General features: G+C 44.7%; 1 protein-coding gene across 7 annotated transcripts in view; it reads left to right on the top strand.

The window, feature by feature from the left end:
* Positions 1–18,369, top strand: part of VSIG1 (V-set and immunoglobulin domain containing 1) — a 173,973-nt gene extending 155,604 nt beyond the window's left edge. For all 7 annotated transcript variants that reach the window (XM_044235365.1, XM_044235363.1, XM_044235364.1 and 4 more), the window contains 5 exons: positions 6,071–6,269; positions 11,535–11,690; positions 12,099–12,218; positions 16,148–16,301; positions 16,744–18,369. In XM_044235365.1, the coding sequence (XP_044091300.1) occupies positions 6,071–6,269; positions 11,535–11,690; positions 12,099–12,218; positions 16,148–16,301; positions 16,744–17,149 (1,035 nt within the window). In that variant the 3' untranslated portion in view covers positions 17,150–18,369. The remainder of the gene's footprint in view (positions 1–6,070; positions 6,270–11,534; positions 11,691–12,098; positions 12,219–16,147; positions 16,302–16,743) is intronic.
* Positions 18,370–18,649: the final 280 nt, after the last annotated feature.

Here is an 18,649-nt window from a genome sequence, read left to right as displayed (position 1 = left end):
TCCCACATCATTGTTGACTCCAAGGCATAGTGTTTCTCCATACCTACGGGAGGGTGTTATCCCTTACTGACTATCCCCTCCAAGGGGTTCCTTTGCTGAATGGGGACTGCAGAAATACCTCATAAGTCTTTTGACCAGGAAGAACAGGATATTTATTAACATGGTCCTCCTCTTAGAGAAGCCCTCCTCTCGGAAGACTGGGACAGCTTCAGATGATCAGTCCCTCAGCAGAGACTCTCAGTTGAAGACTCTAGGACCCAGAACATGTAGGTTAGCATGGAAGTTTTGGGTGGTTTTGTGCCCCTCCGATCACACCAATTTTCTCCTCTTCCACCCAGCCAGTAACTGGTAGAACTAAAGCGACCTCACCTGCCCATGAACAGAACAGGCATTGATCCTACTTAGCATGGGTCTCACAGACAATATTTACTCTTCTAGAACATCTGTAGTGGATGAAACTCGTTGTCATTTTCATCTCCCCAGCATACATTTAATGTAGACAACTTCCTTCCAGAGCCCAGTGTCTTCGTATTCTCTGGCCATTCAGATTCTCCCCCACCTGGCCTGTCCTCCTCAGATAGCATTATTATCAAATGTTTTCCAAATATTGGCAGGGTAGGGGTGTACCATCTCCTCACATAATTTGAAAATGAGGGGGGGTGTTGGTGTGATTTTTATAAATGGGAGTCACTGCTGGCAGTTAGTGGCTGGTGGCTAGAGATGCTAGATGTCTTACAATACATAGACTAAACCCACAGGAGAAAGAACTGTCTGTCCCAAATACCAGTGTCACTCCCATTGAGAAACACTCCAAGTTCTTACCTTCCCACCACCCCACCACCCCCTCCCATCAAAGCCTTTTTTAAATTTTTTTTATTTTCAGCATAACGTATTCCTTGTTTTTAGCACCACACCCAGTTCTCCATGCAATCTGTGCCCTCTCCAATACCCACTACCTGGTTCCCCCAACCTCCCACCCCCCGCCACTTCAAACCCCTCAGATTATTTTTCAGAGTCCATAGTCTCTCATGATTCACCTCCCCTTCCAATTTCCCCCAACTCCCTTCTTCTCTCTAACTCCCTTTGTCCTCCATGTTATTTGTTATGCTCCACAAATAAGTGAAACCATATGATAATTGACTCTCCCTGCTTGACTTATTTCACTCAGCATAATCTCTTCCAGGCCCGTCCATATTGCTACAAAAGTTGGGTATTCATCCTTTCTGATGGAGGCATAATACTCCATAGTGTTTATGGACCACATCTTCCTTATCCATTCGTCCGTTGAAGGGCATCTTGGTTCTTTCCATAGTTTGGCGACTGTGGCCATTGCTGCTATAAACATTGGGGTACAGATGGCCCTTCTTTTCACTACACCTGTATCTTTGAGGTAAATACCCAGTAGTGCAATTGCAGGGTCATTGGGAAGCTAAAGCTTTATTTTTAAGGATTTTGTTTATTTATTTGACAGAGAGATAGACACAGTGAGAGAGGGAACACAAGCAGTGGGAGTGGGAGAGGGAGAAGCAGGCTTCTCTATGAGCAGGAAGCCGGATACAGTGCTCCATCCCAGGACCCTGGGGTGATGACCTGAGCCAAAGGCAGATGCTTAACGACTAAACCACCCAGGTGCCCCCTTCCAATCAAAGTTAATCTATTCTGTATCCCTTGGCCTCAGGTGTGTATTCTTGCTAAACCTGATAAATCAATCTAATGAGGAGGCGCTAGGGAGTGGTGATGATAGTTATCTCTTCCAAAAAAAAAAAAATCCTTTTAAGTGTAGACTTGTGCCATACCGTCACCCAAAAGAAGCAGTTCAAGTGGTGGGGGTCTCTCAGGCAAATGGCAGGCTGGGAAGGTAGTGATTTGAAGACAGGGATGTCTTCCCTTTGGTGTTCTTTCCCTTCCATGTTCAGTCTTCCCCTCCTCCCCACTCCCCCCTCCCTGCCCACTGAGGAAAATCCAGAAAAAATTCTGGTCTTGAGACCATTGCCATCCCCCCGCTCCTCCTCTCCCATGGCTAACCCCTCTATGAGGAGTGCAGAAAACCAAGAAACTGAAGGGAAAGAATGGGTGCTTTGCTGTGGATTTCCACACCCTCCACATTCCCAAAAGGAACCCACAAAAGCAGCTCGGAAGGCTAAATATGTTTATTAATTCCAACTCAGACTCAAACAGAAAGCAGACTGAATTCTTTCAGCCCTTCTTGTTTATACTCCAGCCTCTGGTTAGAGAACAGTGTCACAAAGCTGAGGGGGGAAAAGACCTTTTTGGACAAATCTGGCTCCCAGCTGCATGGCCTCATGTGAATAGGAACTTGGCACCGTGGGAGAGGAAAGGCTCTTGTTGCAGCTGGCAAACACTGAAGGCATCAGGTGGCAGGCTCATTTGGCATGGGCAGTGTCATGCCAATGAATAGTAGCAATTGGCTAGAAGAGAGTTGGAAGGGCCCTAACAGGGAAACACCTCCTAGGAATCATCTCTCCCCTCCAAAGGCAGGACTAGAAGTGCAATTTTCATATATTTGGGGGAGAATCAGAAGGTCTGGTTTCCAGGTCTGATTATAAATTACATGGCTTTGGACAAATCACTTCCTCTATTGGGGCCTCGGTGTCCTTTTCAGTTACCGAAGAGGATGAATCAGAGGTTGCAAACTGGTGGCCTCTGGGCCCGATTTGACCAGTGGATTCATGTTGGCTGACCAGCCCAGTACTTTGTTTCCACAGTTTGGAAGACTTTTTTGTATTAGCTTTGCTGTTCACCATGGTCCCCACTGTCCTCTGTGATCCTCTCACCACCCACCAGCCCCTCCCAGCTATTTCCCATATTTCTAATATCCATCTGGCTCCTGAAGGGTCATCAACCTTAGAAGCCATGAATGAAGTGATCTCAAAGGGGGTCTTATAACTGATGTGTCATTACGACTGTACATATCAGCCTCTAACATCATGGAGGAGCAGAGGGGGTCTGGGGGTAGGGGCCAGTAGGGCAGCCACAAAGGACAAGTGGGCAACAAATTAACAAGTACCACTTAAGGGAACACTTGGATGGATTTTTCTTTAAGCAGATTTGCCACCCTTCCCCCCCCCCCCACAAAAGGATGTGTGGCCCATCGAACATCCATGGCTTTTCCTGCACCTCATTTGCTTTGATCTATAAATTGACAATATACTTTCTTTGAAAAGGTACAAGCCCCATGGGATCATGGGCTGAGTCCTGGCCATTGTTCCGCTTTGATTTTTCAAAGAGTTATTCTTTTGTGGAAAATGGCACCATGTTTCAGTACTTCCTGTGTGATTAGATAAGCAGTTTCAGGAAAACATTTCTTTCTTTTTTTCTTTACAAGGACAGTGTGACAGCTTGGACTTCCCCTAACAGAAAGTCCCTCCATCTGTGAGTCTGGCCACCGGCTAGCCCTGAGGACTTTCCTTCTCAGGCCAAGGCCCTCCCCTTTAAGGTGTCCATTGTTACCCCTCCTTAGCTCCATTCTTATCCCTGACACCCTTCAGTATTATTTGTGAGAGGGTGAGATATGGGGGGGATGGTATTAAGAGCAAGGGTAGAAGGGATGGGGAGGGTCCTTTTTAGAGGGAAGTTACAAGTCCAGGGCCTCATAACTTATCTGCTCATTTCACCTGGATTCATGACCAAAGGTGAGACTTTCACAGTGCCGTCTTTGCATGTTTTTGTCCTGGCCTAAAACACGTACTCTCTTGGCTCTCTGCTCTGGGCGGAAACAAGGTCTTTTCTCCTAGACCCTCTGACATTCACTGTAGGCCATAGGCAGGACTTAAGTTGTGTCTCATTGTGATGTCGCCAAGACTCAGCATAAAATAGGCTGACTTACCCCCAGTCTTCCTGAGAGCAGGGGAAGCGGCCAGATGTCCAAGCTGTGAAAAGGCTTCTTGGATGGCCTGCAGGCTGTGTTCCAGGTAAGAGTCCACAGGACCTCAGATTGTAGATTAGCAAGTAAATAAGCCCAACACTGGCTAGTGAAATGGAAAGCCTGAGAGCTTGGGTGTCAACTCAGATGAAAGCAATAGACCTCTGATGAGCTGACTCTCCTCCTGGACCCTTTGAATACCTTCAGTTAAAGTTGGCTTTCCAGTTTATAAGTCCAACAGGACCCCTTTAGGGCAAACATTGGTGATTTCAGTAGGTGTGAACGGACAAATTGAATTATAAATGGCTCATTTGAGGCAGGAAAGAAAGCTAGTTGATGTTAGACAACTGGAGGAGAGAGACAAGTATTTTTCTCCTTAAATATGGTCTTTGAATTTTCCCTCAGAATCAACCTCTCTGATTTAGTTTAAAACTATATTGGCTTTCTATTTGAAGGGGGAATATATCTGAATTTTTCTTGACCATATCTTTTGATTTGCTGATTGCCTTTTCTCTTTCATTATCCAGTTAAGGTAAAGAGCACCAGACAAGGAGTTAGAAGAACCAGGTTCTAGACCTTTCCTCACTGTTAACTGTGTGTGTGTGTGTGTGTGTGTGTGTGTGTTTTATCTCTCTGAGCTTCAGTTTCCTCTAGAAAGTGAGGAGAGTGAATTAAATGAATAAGGCCCTCTTAGTAGATTTTATGAAAACAATTAGTTCCACTGGACCAGGGTTATACCTGTTTACTAAATAATAAGCCATCACTTGAATGACACACATTTATATGAAACTGACAAAGTGTTTGGGATGTGTATGTCTGATGAAGAAACCTCAGGGATTACCTAGTCCAATGATTTCCAAGATTCAGTCCTTTATGTCTTATCTTTATGATTTTTGTCATAATTTTGCATACCAGGAGTATTATTTAATGTCACTTTCTATAGTGATTTGGTTTTTTAAAATATCTACCTTAGTGTCACCCTAAGCCATAATACCCATGAAGTCACAGACGTGATATGCGAGATATGTGTCTTTCTAATACGTTTTCATTTATGTGCCACCTAAAATCAGCTTATGTGCTTATACCTGGGGAATACATCTCATAATTTGGAAGGCATTCCTTGGACTCCTTGTTCAGATGTGGAAAAGAAAAGCTGGAGAGATTAAATCATGTTGTTTCTCATCACAAAGCATTTCGCCATGGAGGCATGACCAGAGGCTACCTTCCCTATGTCATAGTCAGACACAGAGCTGGGGCTAAAACCTAGGTCAACTGACTCCTAGACCAGACCTCTTTCCACCTCACCATGCAGCTTCTAGGGTTGCCATTATGATCTAACTATTCATGATCTTTACCAGAGATGGGACTAGAACCCAGATCTTCCTCGAGTGTGGTAAATCATAGTAGTAATAAATGAAGCCTGTGACTTTACTTTGGATGAGGCATTTAATATTTCTGGATTTGAGGCCCTTATCCACCTAAATGAAATAATAATTCCAGTTCTGCCTCCTGCCACGTGGGGAGAAAGGGAGGAGCTGCCATTGACAAAGCACTTCCTAGGTCACTGTGAGGGGATAGGACCAGATGATTTCCTGGGGGCCCCTCTGCTCTGAAATGGTACTCTTCTAAGAAACAGGATAAACCCGAGTTTGTTTATCCAGAGGAGTAGGTGTGTATGAAAGGAGTACGAATATTCTAACTCTTAGGGAAACTTGAGAGTCCTCTAGTCCCACTGAGTAAAGTAAAATCAAATAATAAGGAAAAAATTATAAAGTGGGGGAAAAATGATGGTTTTGGCTTTCCCATTAGGCATTTGTGTTCTATACAGTGAGTTTCCTCCAGGTAGTCTCCTCAGGTGAGCACCTTGATCTAGCCCAAGCTTAGCAGTTGAAACCTGTCATCTCCAGTTGTTGATCATCTGTAAGATCGGCACATGTCCCTGCTGCAATGACATCACAGAAGGGCTGTGCACACACCTGAGGAGGCAGTTGTGCACAGCCCTGAGAAAACTATAAGTGCCCCTTGGAGACCACCGTTTGCTGTGGGATCTGTTCTGTGTGGGAGAGGGTGGGTGGGAATTTTGCCTCTTGCCAGCAAAGGTCAAGGTCAGATGGAGGGTGCTTCCAGATAGCTTATCTTAGCGCTAGACACTCTGCAGTTCTCACTTCTGCCATTTTTCTGTCCTAGATTTACTATTCTGAAGGTGGACAAGCCGTAGCCATCGGGCAATTTAAAGATCGACTTGTAGGGTCCAACGATCCAGATAACGCCTCTATCACCATTTCACATATGCAACCAGCAGATAGTGGTGTCTACATCTGCGATGTTAACAACCCCCCTGACTTCACCGGAAATAATCAAGGCATCCTTCAAGTCAATGTGTTAGGTATGGGCAATTTTTCTGTTTTGTTTTGTTCTTTTTTTCCCTCTTCTTGGAACAACTGAGGACCTTGAGTGAGCCAGGGAAGTAAGCAATTTATCTCTGGAAGTCCCAGGGATAAATATCCTCCCTGCTCCTTTTCTTGTTGGGGAAATAGAGACACACCACCAGCCCAACCCTTAGAGTACAACCGAGAAATCACTCACAAAACATATTGAAATAATTGCCAAATGACAGATAGCAGAAGATAACCCAACCTCCAGGGATCTGGGTCTCTGAAGGGTGGAATGAAGACAGATGGGATGACACACTTGTCCCCACTAAATGATCACTAGCAACCCCTTTGGAGGGAACTTCGGATTAGAGCCAGTCCTGGGGGAGCTAACTATCCAGTTATGAACTCTCCTAAGCCTTCCCGCTATTCCCACCATGAAATCATTCTTTTGAGTAAAGGCAGAAGGGTCCCTTTTGAAAATGTTAGCATTATCTGGAAAAAGGACCACAGGCTAAGCCAGAATTGAGAATTTATTTATACACAGATATTCATGATGTGACACTTGGCAAGTCCTATCTGCTTTGCAAATGCACTTGGAGGGGTTCATTTTTACAGCATTTACTGAGTGCTTCCTGTTTTGTGCCAGGAGCCATGAAGTTTAAAATGCTGGAGGCATGGTTTCAGCTTGTGGAGATTTCACAGTTGGGTTTTTTTTTTTTAAGATTTTATTTATTTATTTGAGAGAGAATGAGTGAGAGAGAGCATGAGAGAGAAGAAGGTCAGAGGGAGAAGCAGGCTCCCCAAGAAGCTCGGAGCCCAATGCAGGACTCGATCCTGGAAGTCCGGGATCATGACCTGAGCCGAAAGCAGTCGCTCAACCAACTGAGCCACCCAGGCGCCCGAGTTCACAGTTTTTGGTGATGTCTAGCACTCCTTCCGATCTCAGAGAGGACAGTGGGTGTTTTGCTCCTGTCTGGAGGCCTAGCAAGGTCTTGTCTGCAGGGATGCAGAAGTACTGAAGGGAGAAAGGAAAGGGCTGTCAACCCTCAATGATTAACCTGTTGAGCTAAGAGCTCTCCCATTTCTAAGCAACCCCAAATGGTGCCCATCTAGTCATTGTTCCTTTCAAGCTGTGTATATCTATCCCAGGAAAGGGGGAACTAGATCAAACCAGTGACTTGATAACTGACTGGCTTGGAAAAGCTGCAGTTGGTAAAAGGTGCACACCTAGGAGAACCATCCAGAGTTGTCTGAGCTTGCCTCCCAGGTGATGCCCCGGATGAGGTGTGCTACTGCATCTGCCCACCTGGAAAGGAGGGGAAAGGTCATCAGGAGCTGAGTTTTAAGAGTGGGGTAGCTCAATTGTGCCTTTATTTTGCTAAGCCCCATGTTAGGCATTGGGGTACAGGGGGAAGACAAGAGAATTACACACAAGCCTTTTCCTGGGAGAGTTGATGTTCAGGTTTGGAAGACTGGTCATATACCTGGGAACTAAACAGTGCAGCACAGATGCTAGGAGTCCAAAGCCTTAGGTTCTAGTTCATACTTGGCTACTCAGTGGCCTTGGGCACATCAGTCCACATTTCTCTGGCTATTTTGAGATAGATCTGTAATTCCTGCCCTGTCTTCACAGGTTTATTATGAGTCAAATGATATATTAGGGATTCCACATTCAAAGCATTTAGGGATTCGTCCTCTCATGGTTTCCTGCTGCTCCCTGGCTCTGGGTTGTCCTTCTGACCAGAAACAACCTAAAGAAGCCAGGCCTCTTTATCTCTGAGCTTGCAAAGAGCTCTGAGATAGTTAGACAGGAAGGTTAATGTCCCTTTTTTAAAAAAAAGATTTTATTTATTTATTTGACAGAGAGAGACACTGTGAGAGAAGGAACACAAGCCGGGGGGAGTGGGAGAGGTTGAGATAGGCTTCCTGCTGAACAGGGACCCCATGCGGGACCTGAGCCAAAGGCAGACACTTAACAACTGAGCCACCAAGTCACCCCAGGAAGGTTAATATTCTTAAATTTAAAGCTCGGAGAGTCCTTAGTCCAAGAAGTTGAGAGTCATTTTCTCTTTGAGTTGTTTTCCCATGAGTCTTTGGGTCAGTTGTTCCCACAATGACTGTGTCATGACTTTTCCTTAAGCATCCAGCATCCAGGCAAGGTAAAATGCAGAAGAGTCTGTGGATTATCTTGTTTGGGAACTCTCAAGAATTCTATTTTTATTGATTGGGGTAAGAACTAAGGTCTTGTACAAATACATGCTTTCTGGAAATCTTGAGACCGATAATTTTCTCTAAAAATTGCAGAGGTTGTTTACCTTTCTGAAGTTCCATGGCCTTTGAGTGCCTGTCCTGCTTACCCTGACTGAGGGATGGGGCATGGATGGGACAGGGGTGTCAGGGAGGCCAGCCGTGGGAAGAGGTGTTGATACTTCCTTTGCAACCCCACTTCCCAGCAATGCATTTCCCAGAGACATTCCCTGGCGCAGTGATGGGTGTAGGTCCCATGCATTCAGTCCTCCATGCATAAATTCATTTCAGCAACTCCTGAACACCCGTCTCATTACTGTGCTATGCAGTGGAGATGGAAAGATGTAAAAGATAGGGTTATAGCCCTCTAAAAGTTTTGAGAAGAGGGGGCAGGGCGTGACTTAAGTAAAGGAAACAACAATGAGCAGAGGCCCAGGTGACTTGGATGATCATCCATTTGAGTGGCTTCCATTAGGTATGATAGCCTTGGAAAATGTGTCTCTGAAAAAAAAATCCAGGTTGACGTTTGAGTAATTATTTTATATGCATTTGGAATGACCATCATATTCCTTAGGTGATTTGGCACCTAAAAAGAAAATGATGAATTTAGGGAAGGCTTGGGGACGCAATGAAGCATTTTCATTGATTTTCTGAGGTGAGCCTCTCCCTCCCACCCTCATTTTGCTGAAAGCAATAATGCTAAATGGTAGATCAATGGCTTTGCCAGTAAAACATCCAAATTCTACCAGGGACGTTAGCTAGATGAAATGTCAATTCAATCCTGATTCAGTAGTTTTAGAAAATATATAGGTTTGGGATATGGCTCAAAGTGATTCACTAAGTGTTTTGTTAATAAAAAATAAAGGGCGGAAATTGTGTTCAGAAAAAAAAAAAGCCTATCTCGCGTTGATTCTGGGCTTCAGAAACACCCTCATTTAATTTTATGTTCAAAATTTTGTAAAGGCCATCAAGTCATCATGGTTTTAAACAGAACATTGTCTAAATCTAGTGATAGTTGCAATGGACTTCCGGTTAAACAGGCTAGCTTCAGGGAAGCAAATCGAATGAGATGTTCCCATCTGAGAAAATCAATGGTAAGGAAAAAAGAATAAAGAACTAAAGAGAAAAATACTGATTTTTAAATGATTTTATTTATTTGTTAGACAGAGAGAGAGCACGCAAGCATCGGGGAGGGGCCGAAGAAGGACGAGAAGCAGGCCCCTCCACTGGGCAGGGAGCCCAATGTGGGGCTTGATCCCAGGACCCCAGGATCATGACCTGAGCCGAGGCAGATGCTTAACCAACTAAGCCACCCAGGTGCCCCCAAAAATACTTATTTAAATTTAAAACCACATGTTTAAAAGATAGGGATGGAGAAGCAGTCCAAAGACCTCCAGACATCTCTGTCTTCCTGCTCCTGGGTCCAGCCGGTTAGAGTCTGAGACTGGAAGATTGACTTCAGTAGAAAACTATAAAATGTGGCCATAGAAATTAGTCCTGCCTGTGGCCAACAGCAGTTCCATATGCGAGGTGCTGTAGACGTCATTTCGTTTATCGAAATTCGGTATGTTTAGATGAGCCTGAGATCAGGCAGTCTCTTGTTTACACTTACATGGAGGAGTCAGCTGAGGTTTGGTTGGGTGAGGTTACTTGTCTAAAAATAGCTAGAGTGAAGCTGCAGACGGTGGTCTATGTGGATTTAACTGCTCCCTCTGGTAAGACCTGTAGGGCTGCAGAGTCCAGAACATTTAAGGCATAGCTAGCCTGTGTCTTCGGCGGGTTTTGTACCTAAGTTATGATAAGCAAAGGTGAGTTGCTAAGTACTGGCATTCAGATTATTACCTATATGGAACACAAGGCTTAGAACAAGGTGGGAGCAGTAAGACGAATGAGGAAATTCAGATCCTCAGTTGCCCACAGGACCCCTCCACGTAGATGTTTCATAAACAGCTGAGACTCAGTGTGTCCCCAGGTGATGGTATCATCACCCCTTCTTCCTCCTCTCTCCATCCCAGAAAACCTGCCCCTCCTATGTTTATCTTGGGATGGCACATACCCAGCTGTCCAAATCAGAAACCTGGGAGCCATCACTGCCTGTGCCCTCTTCCTCATGCCTCATTCGTTTGGACACCAAGTCCCACCGATTTTACTTCCTTGAGACCCCTTGACTCTGCCTCCTCCTCTCCCTTGGTTCTGGCACCCCCAGCACGTGAGCAAACCATCTAACACATTAAAAATGACCACCATCCTTTCCCTACTTAAATTCCTTCCGTGGTTGTCCTGCTCACCACGTAAAATATATGAAATACAAAGCCTTCCACACTGTAGCCTCTGCTGCTCTCTGGCCTCATCTCCCACTACTCCCCCCATCCCACTTCAGACATTACAGGGGCATTTCCAGTGCCTAGTCCAGTGCTGGGCACACAGAAGGGATGAAAGATGAATAAAGATTTCAGCTTTGTGTAGCTCACCTTGTCCAAAATGGGCTTCCCCAACAAATGAGGGATACAGGCCAATTCAGACCATCCACTAATTTTGAGAACTAAATGCCCAACCGTGACTCCTAAAGGAAAGGAAAAATATGGCATTGATAAAACAAAGGTTGTAAAAAAAAATAACTAACAACTTAATTTCGAAGTAGCTAAGGGTTCTATTTTCCTTTAAAACTGGGCTTCAAAAGTGTAAACTGTGTCCTTAGTCATTTAGTGTTTGCTTACATTTGGCTGTCTTAATAAAGGCATATTTTAAGACACAATGCGGAAATTCACAGTCATGAATCTGGGGAGGGAGGCAGACGGAAGAGATGCTGCTAGAATTGTAATGGCCTGGTGCCTGGCAGGTCCTTGGACCTGAAGTGTTCTACTCCCACCTGGTGGTACAATTGGAAAACGGTTGCACAAAATTTGTGAAGCTTTCAAAACTGAGCGCCTAGTGCGGTAGTCTACAAAATGACAGTTGGAAGTGGCCTCCAATTGTGACAGGTTGCAACTCTCCCTGCAGCATTTTTACTTTGTGTCTTTGCCTTACAGTCAGACCTTCTAAGCCCTTTTGTAGCATCCAAGGAGTACCAGAAACTGGCCATCCAATATCTCTTTCTTGCCTCTCTGTGCTCGGGACACCTTCTCCTGTATATTACTGGTATAAACTCAAAGGTGGAGACATCATCCCAGTGAAAGAAAACTTCAGTAAGTTCAGCCCTCCGTGGCCCCTGGCAAGGCCTGGTGTGTGTGGTTGGCTGATGGCATGTGTGTGTGGCTGGTTGCTCAGTCTTTAGAACTCAGTCCTTCTGGAAAGGAGAAGGAAAAAGCAGATCTCCTAGCAAGTCATGACTGTGGTCTGGTCTTATTCCCCAAACCCTAGTGGTCAAGCCAGTGTTTGGCTCACTCAGAGGTGGTGGGTATGGAGGGAAGAGGCATGGTCCCAGGTGGGCTACCTTTGGAAGAGTCCTGAGGGGTCTAGCGGTACCCTGGACAGCTCAAGGAAGGGGTGGAGGCAATGTGAGGAAGTGGGTCGGCAAGGAGTGATTTGTCTACCATGACATGATCTGTACCCTCCATAAGAGATTTCAAAAGTCCGTTTCCTGTTTTTGACAGACCCAGCCACTGGGACTTTGGTTATTGGAAATCTGACCAGTTTTGAACAAGGTTATTACCAGTGCACGGCTAGCAACAGCCTTGGCAACAGTTCCTGCGAAATTGATCTAACTTCTTCCCGTGAGTTGATCATCAAACTTTAATGCACTTTCTCCTTAAGTCAAGTATCCTGGGCCTGCCAACTAAGTGAATTAATTAGGATCCCTGCTTAGGCCTTCCTGCCTCTCGGGTGATTTTGGTGGTTTATTTCTAGGTTGACAGGCTGAATTATTACTCTCCTAATATCTAAAATTTGCATGATACTTAATATGTGCCATACACTGCCCTAAAACATTTACAAAAAGTTTGTTTTACCCTCACAAAATTTCTAAAAAGTAGGTATTATGAACGAATAAATAAAACAGCAGCCCTACTGATAGTACGAGGCTGGATTTTCTTTGTGATGCTGTTGGTGAATCCAGGGGAAACCAGCAATCTGTGTTGGACATGGAGCTCACAAACTTTCTGGTTCTTCAGTAATTCACTAAGATCTGCCTCTAATAATAGTAGTAAAAATAACACCTGTACATACAGTCCCAGTAGCTAATATTCATGGAGCACAAATTATGTGCCAGGCACATAATGGCTAGGTGTTGTGAGCATTATCTCACTCAATCCTCTAACCACCTTATGGAGGCACAATATATTGTTAGCTTCATTTTACTGAAAAGGACATTGAAACTCAAGGAGGTAAGTGACTTGCCCAACGTCATCTAGTTAGTGAATGGCAGAGCGAGGATGCCTTTATTTATCTTTTTTCTAAAGATTTTATTTGTCAGTGAGATTGAGGGAAGAAAGCACAAGCAGGGGGGAGCGGCAGGCAGAGGGAGAAGCAGGCTCACTGCTGAGCAGGGAGCCTGAGTGGGGCTCAATCCCAGGCCCCTGGGATCATGACCTGAGCCAAAGGTAGATGCTTAACTGATGGAGCCACCCAGGCATCCGGCCAGAATGCTTTAAATCACAACCTTCCAGTTCAAAGGTGCTCAGTTTACTAAGCATAGACTTGTGGGCCTGGAGTTGTCAAATTGGGCCAGCCAGGGGCAAGCTCTTACAAGGGATACCTTGCCACATCTTTTTTTGTTTTTTGTTTTTTTAAAGATTTTATTTATTGGAGAGAGCGAGCATGAGTGGGGGAGGGGAGGGAGCATAGGAAGGTAGAAATGCAGGCTCCCTGTTCAGCAGGAGGGGAGGCTCCATCCTGGAATCCCAGGATCACAACCTGAGCTGAAGGCAGACACACTCAACCAACTGAGCCACTCAGGTGCCCCTTGCCACACCTTTGAATGATCACTTAATAACACTTAGGATCATGTCATCTATTCATTATTCCTAACTCACGTTGAATCTGTGACTAATACATACCATATCCACATGGCCAGTTCCCTTGGACCATCGCTCTCCTATGAAGCTAAGCTTTCTTCCTTTCACTTGTCTGGAATCAAACATTTTCCATTTCCGGGTTGCTTCTTCATTCACCTAATTTCTATTCAAAGGTGAAGATAGGTCTTTCAGGTCTTAGTCTATAGTCTCATTCTCCCCCTAGTCCCTGGATCATTTCTGCTATAGATCTCCATTATCTTCTCCAGTCCCGTTTTGCCTTTCCAGAAGTAGTAATAACGCACCTGTAGACACTCGGGAGTTGTACTTGAGCCTTGCTTCTGCTCAAATACTCTTTTTAAATGATGTTGGCATTTGGTTGCCTGCTTGCTTGCCTGCCTACCTACCTTCCTCCCTCCCTTCCTGCCTGCCTTCTCCTCTCCCTCCTTCAAACCTTAATTGGATATCTACTAAATGCCAGGAACTATCATAGGTGGTACAGATACAGAGATTAATAAGATCTATGTCTTATACTCAAGGAATGCACAGTTTAGCTAGAGGGACGAACAGTAATGTGTTAAATGCTAGACTAGCAATCTGTCCAGGGCCTCTAGGACCCTAAAGAAGAAACAATTAATTATGCTTATAAAGCCACAGCCAGCTGTATTGACAAAGTGCTATTTGAGCTGGATCTTGAAAGAACTTGCAAAACCTGTTTATCTATAAAATAGGGATGAAGGTGAAAGGCAGCTGACGGATGATGGCACTACAGCAGCAGGCTTAGGAGGGCAACCAGTCCCTGCTGGGGGGAGGAGGATGGAGGGTTCCAGAAGAGATGTCTCCAAGGGAAAATATCTTAAGAAACCAAAATGTTATCGGATGTGTTTAAACCTACAGTTTTAGGAGGTTTAAACCTACAGCTTAGGAGTCTTAACAGTTTTAGTGGAAATTTTGGGGATTAGTAGTAATACATTAAAAAAATCCCCAAATGAGACAATCATTAACCTTAAAGAAACAATTTAAATGTACAGGAATCATACATAATGGGGGGGGGCGCCTAGGTGGTTCAGTCAGTTAAGAGACTGACTCTTAATCTCAGTTCAGGTCTCGATCTCAGAGATGTGAGCTCAAGCCCCAAGCTAGGCTTCCTATTTACACATTTTTCTTTCTTAATAAATGAAACAAGATGGGATTGGGAGGGAGACAAACCATAAGAGACTCTTAATCTCACAAAACAAACTGAGGGTTGCTGGGGGGAAGGGGGTTGGGAGAGGATAGTGGGGTTATGGACATTGGGGAGGGTATGTGCTATGGTGAGTGCTGTGAAGTGTGTAAACCTGGTGATTCACAGACCTGTACCCCTGAGGATAAAAATACATTATATATTTATAAAAAATTTAAAAAAATATTTAAAAAACTAAAAATTTTTTTCTATTTTTTAAAGATTTTGTTTATTTATTTGAAGGAGAGAGAGACAGCCAGAGAGGGAACACAGATGGGGAGGTGGGAGAGGGCGAAGCAGGCTTCCTGGCAAGCAGGATCAATGCAGGGCTCGATCCCAAGACCCTGGATCATGACCTGAGCTGAAGGCAGACACTTAACGACTGAGCCACCTAGGCATTCCTAAAAAATTTCTTAAAAACCAAGAATCATAGGATGTATTGTGTTCTGCAGCTGTGAAACGATATTTACATAGCCATAATCCTGTAAACTTTTACGCTACAATTTGTGCTCTGGCTCTATCTGGAGAATGTGTGAGTGGAGTGGAGTGAGAAGACAATCTCCACTGTTCCAGGGTAGGAGGTCATTAAAAAAAAAAAATGACAAAAATCGGAAGGTTAAAACAAGCACAATAGAAACATGGGGGCAAATACCGGATGATGAAAGAAAAAGAATTAAGAGTTGGTTGCCTCTAGTGAATGGGACACAGAGATGGGGAAGCGCAGGGATGGGGACTGTTACTTCCTTGCCTGAAGTCTAGTAGAACCGCATGACTTTCCAAATCATGCACAACAGATTCCTTTAATCATCAAAAGTTGAAAGAATGACCAGGCAACTCGACTAGCCTCTCATCTCAAAATACAAGACGTCCAGCCTTGTTTGAAGGGAGGTGGATGGGGATGGGCCCACTGGAACTCAGGCAAGTTCTCCCAGGGACATTGGAAGGTCTGGCGCTCACATCTGGATGGTCGCACATTCGTTGAGTTTTTCCATAGGCTGACCGGATAGACCAGATACCTGTATATGGAAATGGGCATACCTCTTCCAGTGGCCAGAACACATTAGGCTCCTTGGTGAGCACAGCATCCGTGGGAGAGGTTTTTTAGGGACCTACTTCCCCTATGCTCCGGATAAACCTGGTGACGTGTCCCTGCCTGTAACAGGGGTCCTTTCTCCAGTTACCAGATTGTAGCTCCGTGGTGTCCCTTTCACGGATCAAGCAGATGCCCATTGAAGACTCACTTCCCTCGGCCCTATTTTGAAAGTGAGCTCTGTGCCCCCTTCCCCAGGTTGGCACATGTGTCTGTGTGTATCTGTGTGAACAGGTGAGCTCCACCGTGGGGCTTTCTAGCCTCTACAAGTCATGCTCCCCACCACATGAAGGCTCTGGATAGTCCACATGGGCCACAAACGTGCACGTGGGAGGCAGACAGCGTGTTCCACTTTACCAACCAGGTGCTTGTTTCTTCCAGATCCGGAAGTTGGAATCATCGTTGGGGCGCTGGTGGGTACCCTGTTGGGTGCTGCCATCATCACCTCTGTTGTGTGCTTTGCAAGGAGCAAGGCCAAGGCCAAGGCAAAGGGGAAGGAAAGGAAGAGAAATTCAAAAACCAGCACAGAACTTGAGTAAGATCTTACTTTGTTGCCTTTATTTGAACGTTGACATTTGTCGGGCGTCGCATTATCAGCCAGCTCTTCCTCGGCGCCCCCTTTAGACCGACATACAGGGGTGCCTTTCTGCTCCGCCTCACTGCTTCTATAGAAGAAGGGTAGCAGCAGCTACCAGTTCCTGACAACTGTGTGCCAGACTCTGCTCTAAGTTCTCTATCAACTCATTTAACCACCTCTGGAATCATAGTTTTTCTCTCTTGGACTCTCATTCTCTTGTTGAGACCTAACCTCTCCAGCTGGGAGAGAAGACAAGTGTGCAGTGTGACAGTGAGTCAGAATCTCAGACGTCACAGAGGCCCTGAGCAGACTGAAACCTGTGGTCACTGAAGCTAGAGCCTAGGGCTCCACATGAAATGATGAACCCTAACTCGTTCTTCCCTGGGCCTTCTTCCTGCAGACCAATGACAAAGATAAACCAAAGTACAGAGCTCGAGGCAATGGCGGGGGAACATGCTCTCCAGCTCGAAGCGACTCTGCCACCTTCTGGCCACGAGAATGACCCCACTACCACCCTGGGTCCAGATCATGAGCCGACCCCGGAGCCGGAGCTGGAGCCTGAGTCTGTCTGGGAGCCAGCCCCACAGCCTGCCCTAGAGCAAGAGCCTGTCCCAGAGCTAGAGCCTGTTCCAGAGTCGGAGCCTGTCCTGGAGCCAGAGCCTGTCCCGGTGCCTGAGCTGGATACAGAGCTGGAGCCTGAGCCAGAGACAGAGCCAGAGCTGGAGCCGGAGCCAGAGTCTGATCCCGAGCCTGGGATTGTAACGGAGCCCTTGTGCGACAGGGAAAAGGGAGTGAAAAAGCCATAGGCTAGTAGCCAAGTACAGTGTTCATCAGTAGGGAACACATTACTGGCATTTGGAGTTGCCCTAGCCAGTCTCCCACCATGTCCCTCTCTTCTGACCTGCCCTCTTCTAACAAGGTGCTCCTGCCTTTGATCCAAAATAAATAGGTCAAGATAAATGCAAGGGTTCCTCTGTTACTTTCACTCTAACATGTAAGTGTGACTAATGACAAAGCAAGTAACTTTCTAATTCAGTTGAAGGCATTTTGCAGCAATATCTACATTGTACTTTGGAAAATCTCATTTCTCTATTTTCAGCTACTCTGTTACATTCCGCATGCACACATGACAAGGTGGCATTAACTGGATTCAATGCTATTCCTAGGATCAGTTGGTCAGGGCTTCTCTAATTCATTTTCACAATGGCCACAAAGACAAAAATTTGCCAGCATTCTTTGAGAGAGATGGGAGGGGGGAGAAATCCTCAAAAATTCCAGAGGAGGATATGTAAAGGGCACATATTCAAATGAGGTCTTAAAAAAATCAGTGCTTCATTTATCATATTAGATTTCCCAAGGAACCACCCTGCTATACAAGATCTTGAGCACAGCAAAGTTTTTAAATAACCTTATTTTTAAATGCTAGATGATGTACAGGCAAACAATTCCAAATAACGTGTTCCTTAGATGACCACAAAATGTTAGGATCATGGGTGGTGTACAATTTAGCTTCTAATGAGATGTTATCACTCTGTCTGATCCTATCTACTTTAGAAGGGCCAGAATAGGAAACTGTTCTAAATGAACACTTAAGATCTGTTTTAGATAATCTGAACTAATTATTTAATCTGTTTCACTGTTGGGATATTCCACATTAATAGATACCATTTTTGTATAAATGCTAACTATTAACTAACATGCTAAAATGTTTTTTCCATTGATTGTATTTTCCCCACATTCCACTTGAAGAAATTTGTAGGTAGACTTTCTCATTTGTGTAATCAGATTTTAAATCTTATTTTGAGGCTCAATAAATTATCAATAAAATCTTATTTGAATGATCCTAAGGTAAATCTTTTATTAATGTTATCGACATATACTTCATGTACAATAAAGCACACCCATTTCATGTGTATCATTTGATGAGTTTTGACAGATGTATATGCCCATGAAACCACCACAGTTTAAATAGAGCATTTCCACCAAATCCAAAGTGTTTTTGATGCCTCTTTGTGCAATCCCACCATCACCCCGGCCCCAGGCAAACACTGATTTGCTTTCTGTCATTAGAGATTAGCTTTGCTTTTTCTTTTTATTATTATTTTTAAATTATGCTCAGTCAGCCATTGTCTTTTCTTGACCTTTGTATAAATGCGATCATACAGTCTGTACTTGTTTTGTGTCTGCTTCTTTCCAAGGTGAATCCTTTTTGAATGAAGTAATGAATCTCTAACTTACCACACCCCGATTTTCATGTAGGGGGTTTTCTTAAGTTGCAAAGCCCTTTATATAGAGAATATACTTAC

This window comes from Neovison vison, chromosome X, assembly GCF_020171115.1.
Source record: "Neovison vison isolate M4711 chromosome X, ASM_NN_V1, whole genome shotgun sequence".
NCBI classification, from domain to species: domain Eukaryota; kingdom Metazoa; phylum Chordata; class Mammalia; order Carnivora; family Mustelidae; genus Neogale; species Neogale vison.
This window is presented reverse-complemented; position numbering and strand designations above follow the sequence as displayed.